Source organism: Cavia porcellus, unplaced genomic scaffold (genome assembly GCF_034190915.1).
Source record: "Cavia porcellus strain 051 isolate PalLab524CR breed Dunkin Hartley unplaced genomic scaffold, mCavPor4.1 scaffold_33, whole genome shotgun sequence".
Taxonomy (NCBI): domain Eukaryota; kingdom Metazoa; phylum Chordata; class Mammalia; order Rodentia; family Caviidae; genus Cavia; species Cavia porcellus.
Window position 1 is genome coordinate 11,345,027 of NW_026947516.1, and position 15,799 is coordinate 11,360,825.

The following is a 15,799-nucleotide window of genomic DNA, read 5'->3' on the forward strand; positions in this document are numbered from 1 at the left end:
GTCTGGAGCCCTGGGGGAGGACTCACGTAGGTGCTTGTGCACACGTGGTGGGTGAGGCAGCTGTACAATGAAGGCTCAGAGCCGACTTGGGGACCTCCTTGTGAGGGCCCTCCAGCCTGCACTGGCTCCTTTGTCCCTTAGCTCTGTGCATCCAGGATGCCATTCCTAACTCGACAAGCCCACGTTTCCGATGGTGATGGTAAACAGATCCTGAGCACCTGTTGTGTCCAGTCCCTGAAGAGGAAGCCATGCATCTGTCATGCCACAGCCTCTTCTCGCTCGAGTCCAATCTTGAACCTCAGATCTACACACCTGCTCGTGAATATATTCTCTTGAGACCAGCACCATCTAAAAACAGCTCCAGAGCTGCCATGGACATACATTTGGGTGGCAGACAGTTCAACATTGACCAAGTAAAGTGACTCATCCTGTGTACATGACAGAGTACCTTCTGGGCATACCTTGGAGCTCCATGGGATGCCAGTCTTGCCCTGAAGGCACCAGTCCTAGGGGAGATGTGGCATGAGCAAACAACCACATTTTGCCTACTGTTTAATAAATGTCATGGAACAGATCAAGTGCTGAGAATGGCCAAAGAAAGAGCAGTTTGTTTCCTGCTGGCAGGCTGAGTCAGGAGAGGAGGACTGTGGACCACATCTTAGAAGAAGCATTAGGATGTGAGTGGGAAGGGAGTAGAAGGGCAGCATGGTAAAGAGGAACAACAAGCCAAATTTGGGGATAAAGTTTCCTGTGGACTTCTGCAAAAGCATATGAAGGCTCAGAGCCAAGAGAAGCCAAGAGTTCCCTCCGTGCATGTGGCTTTGTGGTCTCAGAAACTTGATTCTTTCAGAATTCCTATCAGGAGCTTGTGGAGGACAGCTTCTGTGGTCTGATATTTCTTAAGTGGTCTCAGCCTTAGCTGGGTGGATTTCACTGTAATCAGTCAGAGAATCAAATGGCTAGCTGAGTCCCCAGATAGTGAAAGTATACTAGTTCTAGCCACATGTCACAGAGTGCTTGAATCCCAGTAAATACGAAGTGGAAAAGCTCAGCGTGTAAAACACACACACACACCAGATTTTAAAGACATTGTGCCAAAACATCCCAGTTACAATTTTATAGTTACTATATTTTTTAGTTGCTGTCTCCTTTTATTTTCTTTATTTCCCTTTTAATTTATTTTATTAGTACTTATTTTGTAATGCATAATGTTTACAATCCTTGTGGGGAATTAGTACATATGCACAATGTATCTTTTAAAATCTCCTTTCCCTTCCTTTCCTGCTCACTCCATCCATCTCTTGACCCCCTTTTATTTCTTGAGGATTGGTGGGAAAATCGATGCACAATGAGACTATAATTGTAAGTGAAATGAATCAGACACACGAGCTTAAATATAGCATGGTTTTTCTTATATGAGAAACACAATGCATAAATAAAGAGCAAAATCAAAGGAGGTAGGTAGTAGAGAGCTAGATCTTTCTCAAAGTCACTAAATTTTTAAATTATTTTTGACATATTGGGTTGATTATGGTATATTTTTAAAACAAATTCCACCTGTTTCTTGTTACTATTTTAAGTATGGGCACATGAAGTTTTTGAATTAAATCTATGGCTGTCAATGTGTTTGGAGGACAGTGTGTTTTCCTGTCATCTTGGGTGCATGAGTTTGATGGGCTTGCAGAGAAACTCCTTCCTCCCCACTGTTGGGTGGTACACCCAGACTAATGGCTGCAATTGGTCGAGCACCCTCTGGGTGTGGTTTCCTTTGGGTGGTAGCCTGGCATCTTGGCTTGAGGTCAGTGTGCTTTTAAACTGTTCAACTCATACAGTATCATACTGCTAAATCAGAATAATAATGATATTTTCCTGGTGTTTAGAGGAAAATGAATAACATGGGAGGAAAGCAATCATTTATGGAGTATGTAGTAAGTTCCAGAAATCTTGGCATCAGTTTCTGCCTTCCTGCCCCACCACTTCCTCACCCAGGTGAGGAAAGAGAGGTGCAGTGAGACCGAGTCATCCTCTCAGGGCAGCAGTGTTACTAAGTGCTGTAAAGATAGTTTCCTTGCTTTGTCCTGAGTCTTCCTTTATGTTGAAGAAAATGATTGCTATCTATGCCTATGACTCAATATAATATGGTTGGAGGGACCTTATATCTATTCAGTCACCAGTTCCTGGGTGCCATTACACCAGTGCCTGAACATGTTTGAGAACCGGTTGGATCACATCATCAGGGAAGCAGAGCCTGGAAAGTTTGCTGGTCTTCCTGAATGCCTCTTGCCTCATTTTTCTTGGGATAGTTTATTCTTTGCTGGAGGGGAGAACATCTTGCCAAGATCCTGCCTCTCTGTATTCTCTGGACACTTCCTTGCAGGTGGACAGGCCTACATACAAGAAACCATGTAATACATCCTAAGTAGGCTTGGTTAGTACAGAATTGGAACAAAATGATAGAGGAGGTCTTCATCAGTATTTCACCTAGCTCTTATAGCTGGCTGAATAGCCTTTCTTCCTTCTAAGGCTAGGTCTATGCAAAGAGATTTTCAGAGGATGATTAACCTTGTAGTAACCTGGCCTTCCAGGTCCTGCTTTTCTTATTGTCTAAATCTTGTGATCTTAAATTCAAAAATGATCTTTTCTTTGTCCATTCTTTTTCTTTCCAATTTTTTTATTGACTATTAATTGGCTCCATCCTGGTTTTTCAATAGCATCAATTTCTGAACTTGGCTGGATTAGTTTATCGAAACTTTTTTTTTTTTTTTTTTTGGTAGGTACTGGGGATCGAACTCACAACCTCGCACTTGCCAGGCAGGTGCTTATGTAACTGAGCTAAATCCCCAGCTCTTAGTTTATCAAACCTTTTAATGAAGTCCTGTTATGCTGAGAACTCTGGCTTAGAAAGGTGATCCGAGGAACAGCATCCTTTCAAAAATCCATGGACTAGTAGGGGAGGTGGCCATGTTAAAGAATGGTTGCAGTAGCAAGCCAGAAGCACTGTCTGTAATAAAAATATAGACACTGGTCTTATCCCCTGCTCCAAGACCTCAGAGTGAGGAGAAGAACAAATCACTAAGTCATCTCCAAAAAACGTTTATACTTGGCTAACTATTTTGTGTATCACTAAAGATACTTGCCTCATCAGATGAGATTAAATGTTCAGACTTTTCACAGATTTTCATTTTTCCCCCTTTTTTGCAGTTCTCCAAGTGTATTAGCCAGCTAGTTATCAAACAGATCCAAAATTTCAACTGTTTAGGACATTAGAAGTTACTTGCTCATGTCAGTTTAAAATAGGTGGTGGAGAAACTTCCAAGACCCTCTGATCCACACAGTTATACAGGGACACAGGCTTCTTTCACAGTATGGTTCATTGTCTTTTGGAGCTTTGCTATCCTCCACTGGGGCCACTTATTTTGACCAATAAGCAAAGGAAGAGGAGAGGCATGGAGGTCCTGCCATAAGCTTATGGCTCAGGCTCAGACCATACATTACTTTAGCCCACATTCCATTGGCTAGATGCCAATTACAGGGCTCTACTCAGCTGCAGTGGAGGCTGGGAAGTATGTGATCCTCTTCGGGTCTCCAGGGGCACATAGTACTGTTGAGTGCTGACTTATGGGAGGCAGCCTTTAAATATTGGCTGGGATGACTGGTAGTTATTGGCTATTGAAAGATGCATTTGACATTCTGCTAACTGGAGTTTTGTGACCTGAGTGAAACTGCTCCTGGGATATGAGTAGCACTGACTTTTGAACTCAAACATATTGCCTATGAATAGTTTCCCCAGCTCCCTCAGGCTGGCCGGCCCATTGCTTCACTGTGAAAAGCTTTGCCCTGGAGAATACCACCATTTGGCTCTGCAGGTTGAGGCTGAGGAAGACATGTGCAGTGCTATGAGGAGCTGTGTTCTTGAGAGGCATATGGTAATTTTGAAAAATTTCAGTAAACTGTACCTGGTTGAGAGTTAAAGAGTATCAGTACAGTTTCTTTTACTAAAGCACCAAGATGTGTCTAGTGACATCATTTCATTTTTTACATTGAAGACTTTGAGACCAGAGATCTCCTGCAATGCACCTTTTGGTGCTCCTAGGGCAAAGGGGCTTATCTACCTCTGATTCTTTTTTAATTTACAGCCATTCATAAAACCTTGAAATGGCCTTTTCTCTTGAGGTGACACTGAGAAACATTTGCTTTTCACATCAATCTGGGAACTTATCCATGAACTGATAGTTTTGTGTAGGAGACTGAAAAAGTATAGCTTTTGTTTTTTAATTCTCAAGAAGACTTATTTTCATACAGGAGCCACAGATATTATTTAAGAGTGATCAGTTCTAAGGCTTCATCACTAATTATGACCTTTATGTTTCATGAATATATTTAATATCAGTTACAATGTTTAGACTGGCTTCTGGATGTGATTATTCTTTACCCCAAATTTTAGAATTTAGTCTCAATGACAACTGTTAGCTTGGTTTCTGTAGGTATTCTCAACATCTGAAGCAAGTGGGCACTTTTTTTTTTTTTTTTTTTGTCTTTTTCCTTTTTATCGGTACCTGGGATCGAACTCATGACTACCTGCTTGCAAGGCAGGCACTTATGCCTCTGAGCTAAATCCCCAGCCCCACACTTATTTTATTTTTGTCTAAGAGGGTTTTGAATGATTATTTCAATGGCTGTTTAGGACTAACATGGCAGGTTTGTTGCACATTTGCTCCTGTTTAAAATTTTGACAAACAAAAGTTTCTCAACTTCATTTTGGGGGCAATCAGAGTCCCAGGGAATCTGCTGACTGCTGCTCAAAGTTCTGTGAGAATCTTGCCTCTGCAATGTGAATGTTATGCCACCAGAAGCTTGGAGAAGCAAGTAGCACACCACACAGAGTTGAATTCACCACATAAGTAACCACAATGGGCAGGTATCCAAGTTCCGGTGGGCGGGCTTGGAAACTCACAATGGAGCCAGGTACCTTCGAAAAGGTGAAGGAAGTCATTATGATTTCTTGAGGATTGGTTTGGAACTGAAATTGAGTATCCTCTCCGAATAGCATATTAAAAACAAGCATGGAACTATAAAGATCTTGTTCCAGGAGACTGGAAAGTACAGTCCAAGTGCCAAAGGATTACTCCGGCCACCTTCTGATAAAGTGTGCCCTGAATCAGTGTTTACACTTTATTCTCTGCTCCCACTTTCTGGTCCTCACCTCTGCTTTTCTACAGTTTGGTACAGTTGCTCTCAGATCTGTTAGCCTGCTGAGCCCAGGCTGGGAAAGAGGGGGTAGACTTCTAGGCACTGACTATCTCCCACTGCTCTCCATCACCTCAGGCTCCACAGTATTCCTACTTTCTTGTGGTTGGCAGAATGATGGCCCACAAGATGTCCATGTGCTAGTCCCTGTAAAACTTAAGATATCTTATGTGGCAAAAGGGTCTTTCTTAGAGTTGTGATTCAGGTAAGGAACTTGCAAGGGTGAGATGATCCTGTAGGCCCAATGTCATCACCATACTACTTATACATTAGATAGGAAAGCAGAAAAGTGACAGCTAGAGAGATAGTATCCTAAGGAAAGCCATCTGGCTATGGCTGTCTTTGAAGATGAAGAACGAGAAGGACCAGAAGGGCTGCAGGAGCTTGAAAGGCAAGGAAACAGATTCTCTCATAGAGCCTATAGGAGAGAAAGCCTGGGGACTCATTTTAGATGTCTCACTTCCAGAAATATCATCGAAAATATTTGATTTATTTAAAACTACCAATTTAGCAGAGTTTTTTTTTTTTTTCAGCAACAGGGCATGAATCCAGTCTGAAGCCAGTTTGGAGAAAAGAGAGGGTTACAGGAAGGGGAGTGAACTAGAGCTGGCTTCCATGCTGTAGCTTAAGAGGCCATAGCCAGCTAACATGAAATGCCATGAGACTAATTAGCCCCAGTTTAAAGATTAAGAAACTGAGGCCCCACAAAAGACTGGAATGACTCATCCCTGGGTTTATGACAATAAACAGCTCACCTGGTGTGGGGCTGACATGGCCCAGGACCACCCCTTAAAGAGCTGAGCAGGATGTAACAGATGAAAGGGAACAAAAAGAAGTCAGGGCCTGTACTTTCTTATTCTCTCTTCTTATTGCTCTACTTTTTAAAGAGCAGCTAGCAAAATGTATTCATTTGCTCTGTTGAGACCAAGAAATGTGATTTATTAAGAAGAATCTGCACTGGCAGGATCTCTGTGTGATTGTGGAGGGTGAAGAAAGTGGTTTATTTGCACTTCTCAGTTAATGCCAATTGTCTTCTACATTATGCACATTCTGGAAACACTAGTTAGCTTACACTGTGTGCCTTACCCGCTTGTTCCCTAACAGTAAAGCTGTTAGTCAATATAGATTTATTTTGAGATCTTGAGTAAATGCATTAAACATATCCATAGAGGGTCATAGAAAAGACCTCTTCTTTTGTTGGTGGAAGTGTAAGGTGATGATAAAGCACTTTGACAGTATATATCAAGGATTTACCATAAGTGCATATTTATTATTTATAATATAGAGCAGACACTTGGTACATGCATTAATCATTGACTGGAGGTGCCTGGTAAAAAAATAAATTGTGATCTTTAGCACATGCTGGAGATATTGGGTCATAAAAAGCGATGCTGAGAGAGCTGAAAGTCATGAAGTACCCAACTAAAAAAATCTTCATTTGAAATTGTATCCACTATGATATCAGCTATGGAAAATTATAGGAAAAAGAAAAGAGAAAATGAGTTAAAATATGAATTCAGGACTTTGATCATGAGTGATTTTATTCCTCATTCTTTTGACTTTACTGTTTGAAAATTTACGTTTAAGATACAGAGGAACTTTTCATGTCCTTTAACCTTGAAAGTTAGTTCTGAGACGCTTAAAAATAATTATAAATAGAGCTTATACATTTTATATATACAGATATTCCTTCCATTATTTTTATATTGAGATATAACATGCATAAGCTTTCATTTTCACCAATGTATAGTTTACTGTATTTTAGCATTTTCACAAACTCTCACAACTGTGCCCACTGGTTACATAACAAGAAGATGCCTTTCCCAAAAGAAAGCCCTGTGCCATTAGCAGTCAATCTCATTCCCTCTTTCCCTAAGCCCCTGCAACCACTCATCTGCTTTCTGTCTCCGTGGATTTGCCTCTTCTGGATTTTTCCTGTAGAAAAAGCCATGTAACACATGATGTTCGTGCCTGGCTTCTTTCATCCACACTGCTCAATGACTTCTAGGTTCATCCATGTTGGAGCATGTGCCAGTACTTCATTGCTTTCTATGACCCAATAGTACTCCTTTTCTGGATATATCAAGTTTTCTTTGATTCATAAGTTCGTGGTTGTTAGTTGTTTTCATCTGTTGGCAATTGAGAATAATGCTGTTCTAAACATTCATGTATACGTTTTCATTAGGACAAATGTTTTCATACCTCTTCTCTACACACCGAAGAGAGGTCTTGCAAGGTTGAATGTTAAGAACTGTGTTTACCTATTTGAGAACTGTTGAACCATTTTCTAAAATGAGTGACTTCCATGGATATTTATACTCATGAATATCTGGCACTAATGTTGAAGTCAATAGTTGGAGAATGTTTAGATAAATTACATTAATCCCTTGAGTGAACAATTTGTACAATTACATGTTATTTATGTAGCAGACACTATCGAACACCTACCTCTTACCCCATTCCTGACTGAATCAAAAGCAGTGTAGATGGAGTACTTATTTTCAAGGAGCTTGAGTTGTTCACCTTTTCCAGGAGAGGATTACAAATTGTGAATGACAAAGGAGACAGAACTATTATGCTTTAGCAATAGGAGAGTTCTAGTAACTTTTAGAGCAATGCATGATATGAATTAATAAGTAAATGCATTAAAATTAAGTAAAAAAGTCAAATGGAAAATTGCATTTATTATATAAGTATGACTACATTAGAAAAATCAATAAAAAGAGTGCAGTGTGAAAAGGAGAATAAATACACCAAAATAAGAGTAGTGGTTGCCTTTGCACAGCAATGTGAATGGACATTTCTGTCCTATTTAGGTCTACTTCTTAAACTTTCTGTAATGGAAACAAAAATGTCCCCTACTCTGTGTGTGATGCCTATGGGATAGAGTGGTCAAGAAGAATCTGACATCCAGTTTTTGAGGAGATGAGAATCGAGAACCTGGGCTGGCATCCATTGGGAAGAATACCAGTATGTAAGCGTTTTGCTGCTGGATTCCCTCTTTCTCCCTTTGCAGATTCCTTTCTCCTATTGCATATCCTGTGTCCTTCTATGGCCCTCCCTAAGCAAAAGCAACACTTGTTTTTGTTTTTGTTTTTGTCTTTTTCATTTTTATTGGTACCAGGGATCAAACTCATAACTGCCTGCTTGCAAGGCAGGTGCTTATGCCGCTGAGCTAAATCCCCAGCCCCAAGCAACACTTGTTTTGAGACAGGGTCTCACTATGTAGTGCAGGCTGGCCTTGAACTCCCGTATGTAGCCCAGGCTGGTTGCCAACTTACAGCGATCCTCCTGTCTCAGCCTCCCAAAGTGCTGGAATTGCAGGCACACACCACTGTGCCCAACCCCACTAGATAATTAAAAAGAAGGGTTTTTTTTAATTGTTTAGGGAAAAAAAGCAATCTTCAAAGTTACAAGGTTTAACCATGCTTTTGTAAGAAGACAAAATTGAATTGTTTTTATTTGTTGGAATTGTATTATCTAATCTCTTTCCATAGATTAAAAAGAATTCTAAGATCAGAAACAAGAAACTGCCCAAACTAGCTGATCCACTGGCCCTGCCTATTCTAGAATGTTCTACCTTGGACCTGCCTAGGAGCTTCCTTTGCAGGTCCACTTATGCAGATAAGTGGTGTTTGTGAACATACTCTGGAGGAAGTGGATGGAGTGGTGGACAGCACAGAATATATGTGATTTTATCTCTGTGCACAAAGCAGGGGGAAATATCAATGTATGGAATCCCATTGCAGTTGGAGGAAACAAAATAGAGAAATTGAGCAGATGAAGAGTTTAGAATGAAATACTTTATGCTTTTTAGTTTTAATTGTGTGCTTCCCACCTGAACTAGTGAAAGCAAATATAAAAAAAAAATCAATCACATTTTAGAAAAATAGAAACTGTTTCTCCAAGAACAAGTTTAATCACAGTATTACAAGTCCCATAGCTTTGGTAGGGCTGCAAAAACAGCTTGGAGATTTAAAATTAGGCATAATTCACAGTGGTCTTTGGGGATGTGCATCATTAGTGCTGGGAAAGGTGAGAGCACCTGGGTCTTTTTCATCTCTTAATAAATGATTCCAAGGCTGGCTGGTTTGAGTGCACATGTTTTGTTATTTGTAGTTTTCCTGACTCTTTTCGCTTGTTAATAAGCTACTGCTTTCTCTAGGTTGCTGCTTTTATTAATGTCATTTCGGCTTCTAATTTTTCTCTTATTTTGTAGTAAGGGAAACAAGTTATAATGGACCATTGCTTTTGTATACCATGTAACTGTGGAAGAGCTGAGGGCCTTAAGTGCACTAGAGGAAGGTGAAAGGAAAGAAGAACTCCTTTCTTGAAGAACATACAAAGATTTAAATACCTCTAGTTGTGCCTTATCTTTTACACATAGTCTTCGGTGTATTTCTAACTTTCTGTTCTGTTCCAATAAATTTATTCTTCTCTCTTTGACTTGGATTTATTCCTGATGTTTCTAAGGTCTTAACCTTTCTCCAGACCAAGCAATTTCCACTTTTCTTTTACCTGCATAAAGTTTACACAACTCTCCTGCTAGTATTAGCAGTTTTGTTTTTTTCCAGTTTTTTTTGTTTTGATAAATAATACGAACATAGTGCATTAAACCAGTTGTAAGCCACGCTGTTGGGAGCCCTCTTGGTTTTTCTTTTTGGTCCATCCTTGTTCTACCCTGAGCTAGTTCTGTGTTCTTGCTGATGAACATATGGAAAACAAAACAGTAAAATATTACAATTGCCTACATGATGCTGGACAGAATTAAAGAGAGCTTTTCTTGTGTGAAGAACTTGACCACTGGTTGATTGGGATATATCCATAAAAATGAATCTAGCATTGTAGGTCACCTTTAGAGGTGTCAGTGTAATTTAAACAAAAGGCCAGTTGTCCAAAATTTGATGCATGGTTGTATTACATGGCTACTGTGGGTGTGGTTTCTCAGTGAGGACAAGAAGAACTCACTTAGGAATAAAGCAAATATACTTTAGGCTGACTTTTATTTCAAGAGCCTGCTTCACTTCCAAGAATTGGTGCTGGGTTCTGGTTCCTTAAGGAGACAAAACAGCTTTATTTCTGTGGAGAATGTGCATAAATATAGTAAATGTGACCAGAAGTGGAGTTTTGTGTACAGTGAGTACAGTGCTGTGAAAATTTAAAGTGGCTCCTGAACCATGAAGATGGTCGTTGAGCTGATCTGATAGAAGTTGAACATAAAGGGGGGGGGTAGGAAGCCTATCCTCAGGTGAAGGACAGATTGACAGAGAGATACTCAGAACAGGAATTGGCCTGATGGGAGGGGCGGGGCTACCAGGGTGGAGATAGATGAACAGGCTCACCTTTCTGGGACAGAAGATGCATGTATCATGCAGGGTGATAGGCAGTTGAGGCTGAAAGTGCTAGAAGGTCTTGTTTTGAGGAAGACAAGTCCAGCCCAAGTGATTTGTATACTTTTCACAGGGATGTGCACTTTATACAGTGCCACTAGGCTTGAGGAAGAGTGTCTAAATGTCATTGTCTCCATGCAAGTGAGTGGATAGCAACTGGCAAGATAAGAGACTGTGACAGTTTTCCAAGTCAAAGCCTGTCCCCTTCCTCAGGGTGCCAGTTCTGAGTTATTCTCTAGCCATGTCTGAGTTTTCTCATTGGTGGCTTCTGGCCTCGCTGCGAATGAACAACAGCTCTTCCTGAATAGCTAACACCAAAGGAACTTCAGATGGTGCCCTTCTGAAAATAATTAGCTCTACCTCTTGCAGGAATGTGATCAAATAGATTCCGAAACTGAATAGTTGATCTAATGTGATTTATTCATTACTGAAGTAGTGTTAACCCACCAACACTTTTGTTCTTTTGACACTGGTATAGTTTAGAATATTCATTTATAGTATGTCATATGTTAGATGAAGTCATAAAGTTCCTGTCCTGTAAGTATTTTCAAGTGATAATGAGTATAAATCCACACATTATCAATGTGGTGGTTGAAAATTATTCCAGGCTTTGTCTGTGTTCGGTGAAACCACAACTACCTGGATGTTGTACGAATGTGCCATCCTGATAGAAAAGTCAGAAGAGTGGCATATGTTTGTTTTAATGTTTTTGAGTGGGACTAAAAGTTCTCTAGGCATTTCACTACCTGATCATAGATGGCAGCCTGGGTTCTCATTACAAATGTCTGCTGTAGCATCTGATGAGCTGTGAAGAGATGCGAGGGCTTAGGGACTGTTCTCTGTTGCTGTACCCTGAAATTTTGTGGCTTCAAATGACAGTAAGTAATGTGTCATGTGATTTCTGTGGTTCAGAAACTTGGAAGAGATTAGGTGGGTAGCTCTCTCTTGGGCCCTGACTGTGGTAAAAATGTTGACTGGGGCTGCAGTCATCTGAAGGCTTGACAGGGATTAGACAATCCACATCCACTGGCCTCTTCACAGGGCCGCCTGAGTGTCTTTGCAATATCATTGCTGGCTTCTCCCAGAACTAGTGATTCAGGAGAACCAGGCAAGCACTCCGGACGTCTAAGACCATCTTCAGGAATTTAGATCATTTTTCTGTGGTCATAGAGACCTTGTTGGCATTAGCTGGACTCTAAGAGTTGTGACTCCTCCTCCTTGGCATGATTTGAGGCCAGATTCTGTATGTGATCATATGAACTCTGTGGTTTGTTCAGAAAAGCAGTAGAAGCATGAGATGCATGGCTTCTACATAAAGCTACACAGAAATGCAACAAAATGGTGGAAATGTTGCTTGATTTAATTTTAGAGAAAGGAATATGGACATCTTTATAATAACCTGAGGTTTTTATAAAGAAAATGGAAAGGTGGAAACATAATAGTTTTATAACACTTCTGAATTGTAAAGTAAGTTAATTAGGTTAATTGTAGTTGATTATAAAGTACCTTAGTTAGTTAAGGATGGGTTTCTCACCTGTTAAATGAGATCATATATGTAAATATGCTTAATGTTCTTGTATTTGGACATTTTTCTCTAGGTTTATTCATGGTGTTGTTATGCTGGGATAGCAGAGATATAGTCAGGACTCAATATGTTGCATAGTAAGACTACTTTTGCTGTGGTTTGGTCCTATTCAGGTTCTAAATCATGTACAACACCCTGCCACTAACTGTTTGACCTGGAACCATGCTATTGTCGCACCATTCTAACTGGTAAAGAGATTCTGCTGCAGACGCCAGTGTTGCTGGATGGGACCGAATGTGTGTCACCCTCAGGAGGATGTCCACAGCCTGTCTTACCTTCTTTGCATTTCTGTTTTTATACTGACTCCGACTTCTTAAAACCATATATTTAAAAGGAAGATTAAAGGAAGATTAAAATCAGCCTTGTTCTGATAGTGTTTATCAATTTCTCAACACCATGGGGAGAGATAGCCTTGTGGTCCAACCAGTTTGGGGAAATCACATATTCAAAATTCATACTAGTCTCATGAGGCCTGGCCACGCTTATGATGTCTCACTTTCCTGGGGCCAGGGACTTGAACAGAAGAAGTGGGAGGATTGAGCTTGTGAAATTTAGGTTATCGGATTCCCATGCATACCAGTCAGTGTGCATTTATAGAGACAACCAAAGAGATAGTTGCCCAGACTCAGACAATTATAGGTGCGCCCCTTTTATATAACAGCTGCTGCCCTAAAACTGTCTTGTCAATCAACATGATCACAGGGATGGGGGAGGGGGAAACTGCTTCAATCCATGGAAAACCCTTTTCTTTTTCTATCTCCTGCCAAGCCAAAATTTCCTTAATCAGATTTTCCCCAAAGAGAGGTGTTTGTAGACATTGTGCCTTTGATGTTTTTCTCTAGAAAAACAAAATGGACCCTTTGAAATTTCTGATTCCAATTGTAGAAAGAAAACAGGAAGTATTCAGAAGATATGTCATTGTATTGTTGCCTTGCCTGGTTTTTTCTCTTTTTGGCCAATGGATGCTTCATTAATTTATGATCACTGGTAGATGAAAATACCATAGGTACATTTTGTATAATTTAAGCAGATTTTCATGTGTACTGTAGGGAAACTGAAAGTTGTGAGGGAGAATGTTTCTCAGGGAGAGGGAACAGAGCCTTGGTGCTCTCCTAGTCTGGAAAAGCTGCATTCCATAGGCATTGCTTCATTAAACATAATGGTGGAAGAAGATGCTTGTTTTACCTGTTTTGTTGGTAACTATCAACATCTGTTTTCTCTGGTATTTAAAATATACTTTGAGATAGGTTCTTAATTGTGAGTGTACAAACACACTTAATATTTAGGCAAAGCTGGTGAATTAATTTTCCAACCAAATAGTTGTGGCAAATGCAGTTAGATAAGACAGTGTATAATTTTGTAATAAGACTAGAGTCTAAGTTCAGCAAAATTATACAAAACTGACCTGACTTTCAAATTTGTTTTCATAATTTTATTTTGCAGGATAACGAAGCCATTGACCTTTGCTGATTGTGTTGGGGACGAACTTCCTTTAGGATGGGAAACTGTATATGATAAACAAATTGGAATTTATTATATGGACCACATAAATAGTAAGTAGAATACAATGTTTGCATCAGTACACATGATTGCATTTTCAGGTTGAATCTCAGAAATGCCAAAACTTTGTTTTGTAAAGCAAAATAATTGTCACTGTTCAATGAAATATTAAACAAGGTTTTCTACATCTAATATGCAATTTTCATTAGCTGATTCTCAGTGGCTGAAGCAGTTACTGAAGCAGTATATATCTGTACCTCATCTGAAGAATAAATGACTATGTTAAATGCAGAGTTGTAATATTTAATATAAGGAATTAATTGCCCATGAAGTCTGCAACAGAAATGCTTCTCATGATAAAAAATTTCATTTTTTCTTGTATATTTAACTTTAACATACCAAGGTTTTGATATGTGTGTGTGTGTGTGTGTGTGTGTGTGTCTGTATGGAGAAGGCAATAGGTCTCTGACCTTACCAGTGTCCTTTATAGAACTGTGTGGAGTACTGTTTCTCAATGTGGTATGATTTTGGCCCCCCAGGGACACTCGATCCTTGAGGTATTCACTATAGCCACACTTGAGAGAGTTGCTGCCTCCATCAGAGTTGGGGACCAGGGCTGCTGCTAAATGTCCTACAGTGTACAGGTTGTCTCCACCACAGAGAATGAGCCAACCCAAAATGTGGATAGTGCTGAAACCCTACTTCAGAAGTTTCATTTCGTTTTAGACATATGCTCCCCAACCTTGCTAGAAAAGCCTGCAGTCCAGGATCTGTTCTGGCTCATTTCTCTTATAACTTGTAAAGCCAGCTTGCCTACCCCTCTGTCCCCTTTGTTTGCCACTGATGTTTCTTGCTGGCTTGCTCCCTGAATCACAGCAGCAAGCATTTATAGAGCACGTCTGTGCTGCCTGCTCTATTCAGGCTTTAGAGACACAGGAAGTTAAGACTGAATCTCTACCCTCAAGGGTTTGACACACTACAACTGGGCATGAACCTAAAAAGCAAATAATCACCAGGGACTTTCTTGTAGCTGTCAGGAACATAAGGGATGACCTAGCATGTGAAGGATAGTGGATGAATAAATCAGCCCCAGGGTTATACCATCTTCTTCCTTGCAGACCTTCTGGGATCCCAATTCTTGACTGTACTACTATAAAACTCTTTGAAGCACGGAATCGAAGGAATCATTTAGTGAAATTGGAGCTATGTGGGTCAATGATTGACCAAAGGGCCCCAGTATTGATAGCTTTCGAGGTCCTCAAGACCTTCCAGGACAGTGAAACAGTGTGACTCCTGTGTGTTGGCAGCTGCATAAACATTAGGAACATCTGAGTAATTACAGAAGTCCTACTGTCCCATCCCAGGACCACTGAATCTGAACTGATGAGCTAAGGCCAGACTCTGACGTTTGATTTTCTGTTCTGTTATGTGAGCTTTTAAGGTCTAAGAAAAAAGCTAAGAGTCTCAAGTGCCAGTGTACAAAGCTGAGTAGTGGGTATCGAGCAGGTGCTTCCAAGGGAAAACTTTCATTGGAACCTATAGCATGTGTGTGTGTGTATATATATTAAAATAAACAATATAAGATTTATGTATACAAACATTTTCAGGTAAAATGTACAGATCATAAAATGAACCATTCTAGCCAGGCATGGTAGCGCACGCCTGTAATCCCAGCAGGCAGGAGGATTGTTGCAAGTTCGAGACCAGCCTGGACTACAAAGTGAACCCAAGGCCAGCCTGAACCACATAGTGGGACTGACAGAAGACAAAAAACAAAGAACCAAAAATAACCATCCAAAAGTGAACAGTTGAATAGCATTTGGTGCATTCACAATGCTGTACAATCACCACCTCTGTCTATTCTCAACTACTTCCATCATCCCCAAAAGGAAATGAATTCATCCTTATGAAGCAGTCACTCCTCGTTACCTTTTCCCCAGCCTCTCGTAGTGATAAGTTTGATTTCTGTCTCTGAGATTTGCCTTTTGTGTCTTCTTTCCTTTGCTGAATATAATGTTTTCAAGGTTCTTCAGTGTCTTGGCAGGTGTCAATGCTTCATTCATTTTTATGGCCTGAT

General features: G+C 40.2%; 1 protein-coding gene across 2 annotated transcripts in view; it reads left to right on the forward strand.

The window, feature by feature from the left end:
• Wwc3 (WWC family member 3) overlaps positions 1-15,799 on the forward strand; it is a 107,458-nt gene that overhangs the window by 27,274 nt on the left and 64,385 nt on the right. For both annotated transcript variants that reach the window (XM_063243023.1, XM_013144719.2), the window contains exon 2: positions 13,666-13,775. In XM_063243023.1, the coding sequence (XP_063099093.1) occupies positions 13,666-13,775 (110 nt within the window). The remainder of the gene's footprint in view (positions 1-13,665; positions 13,776-15,799) is intronic.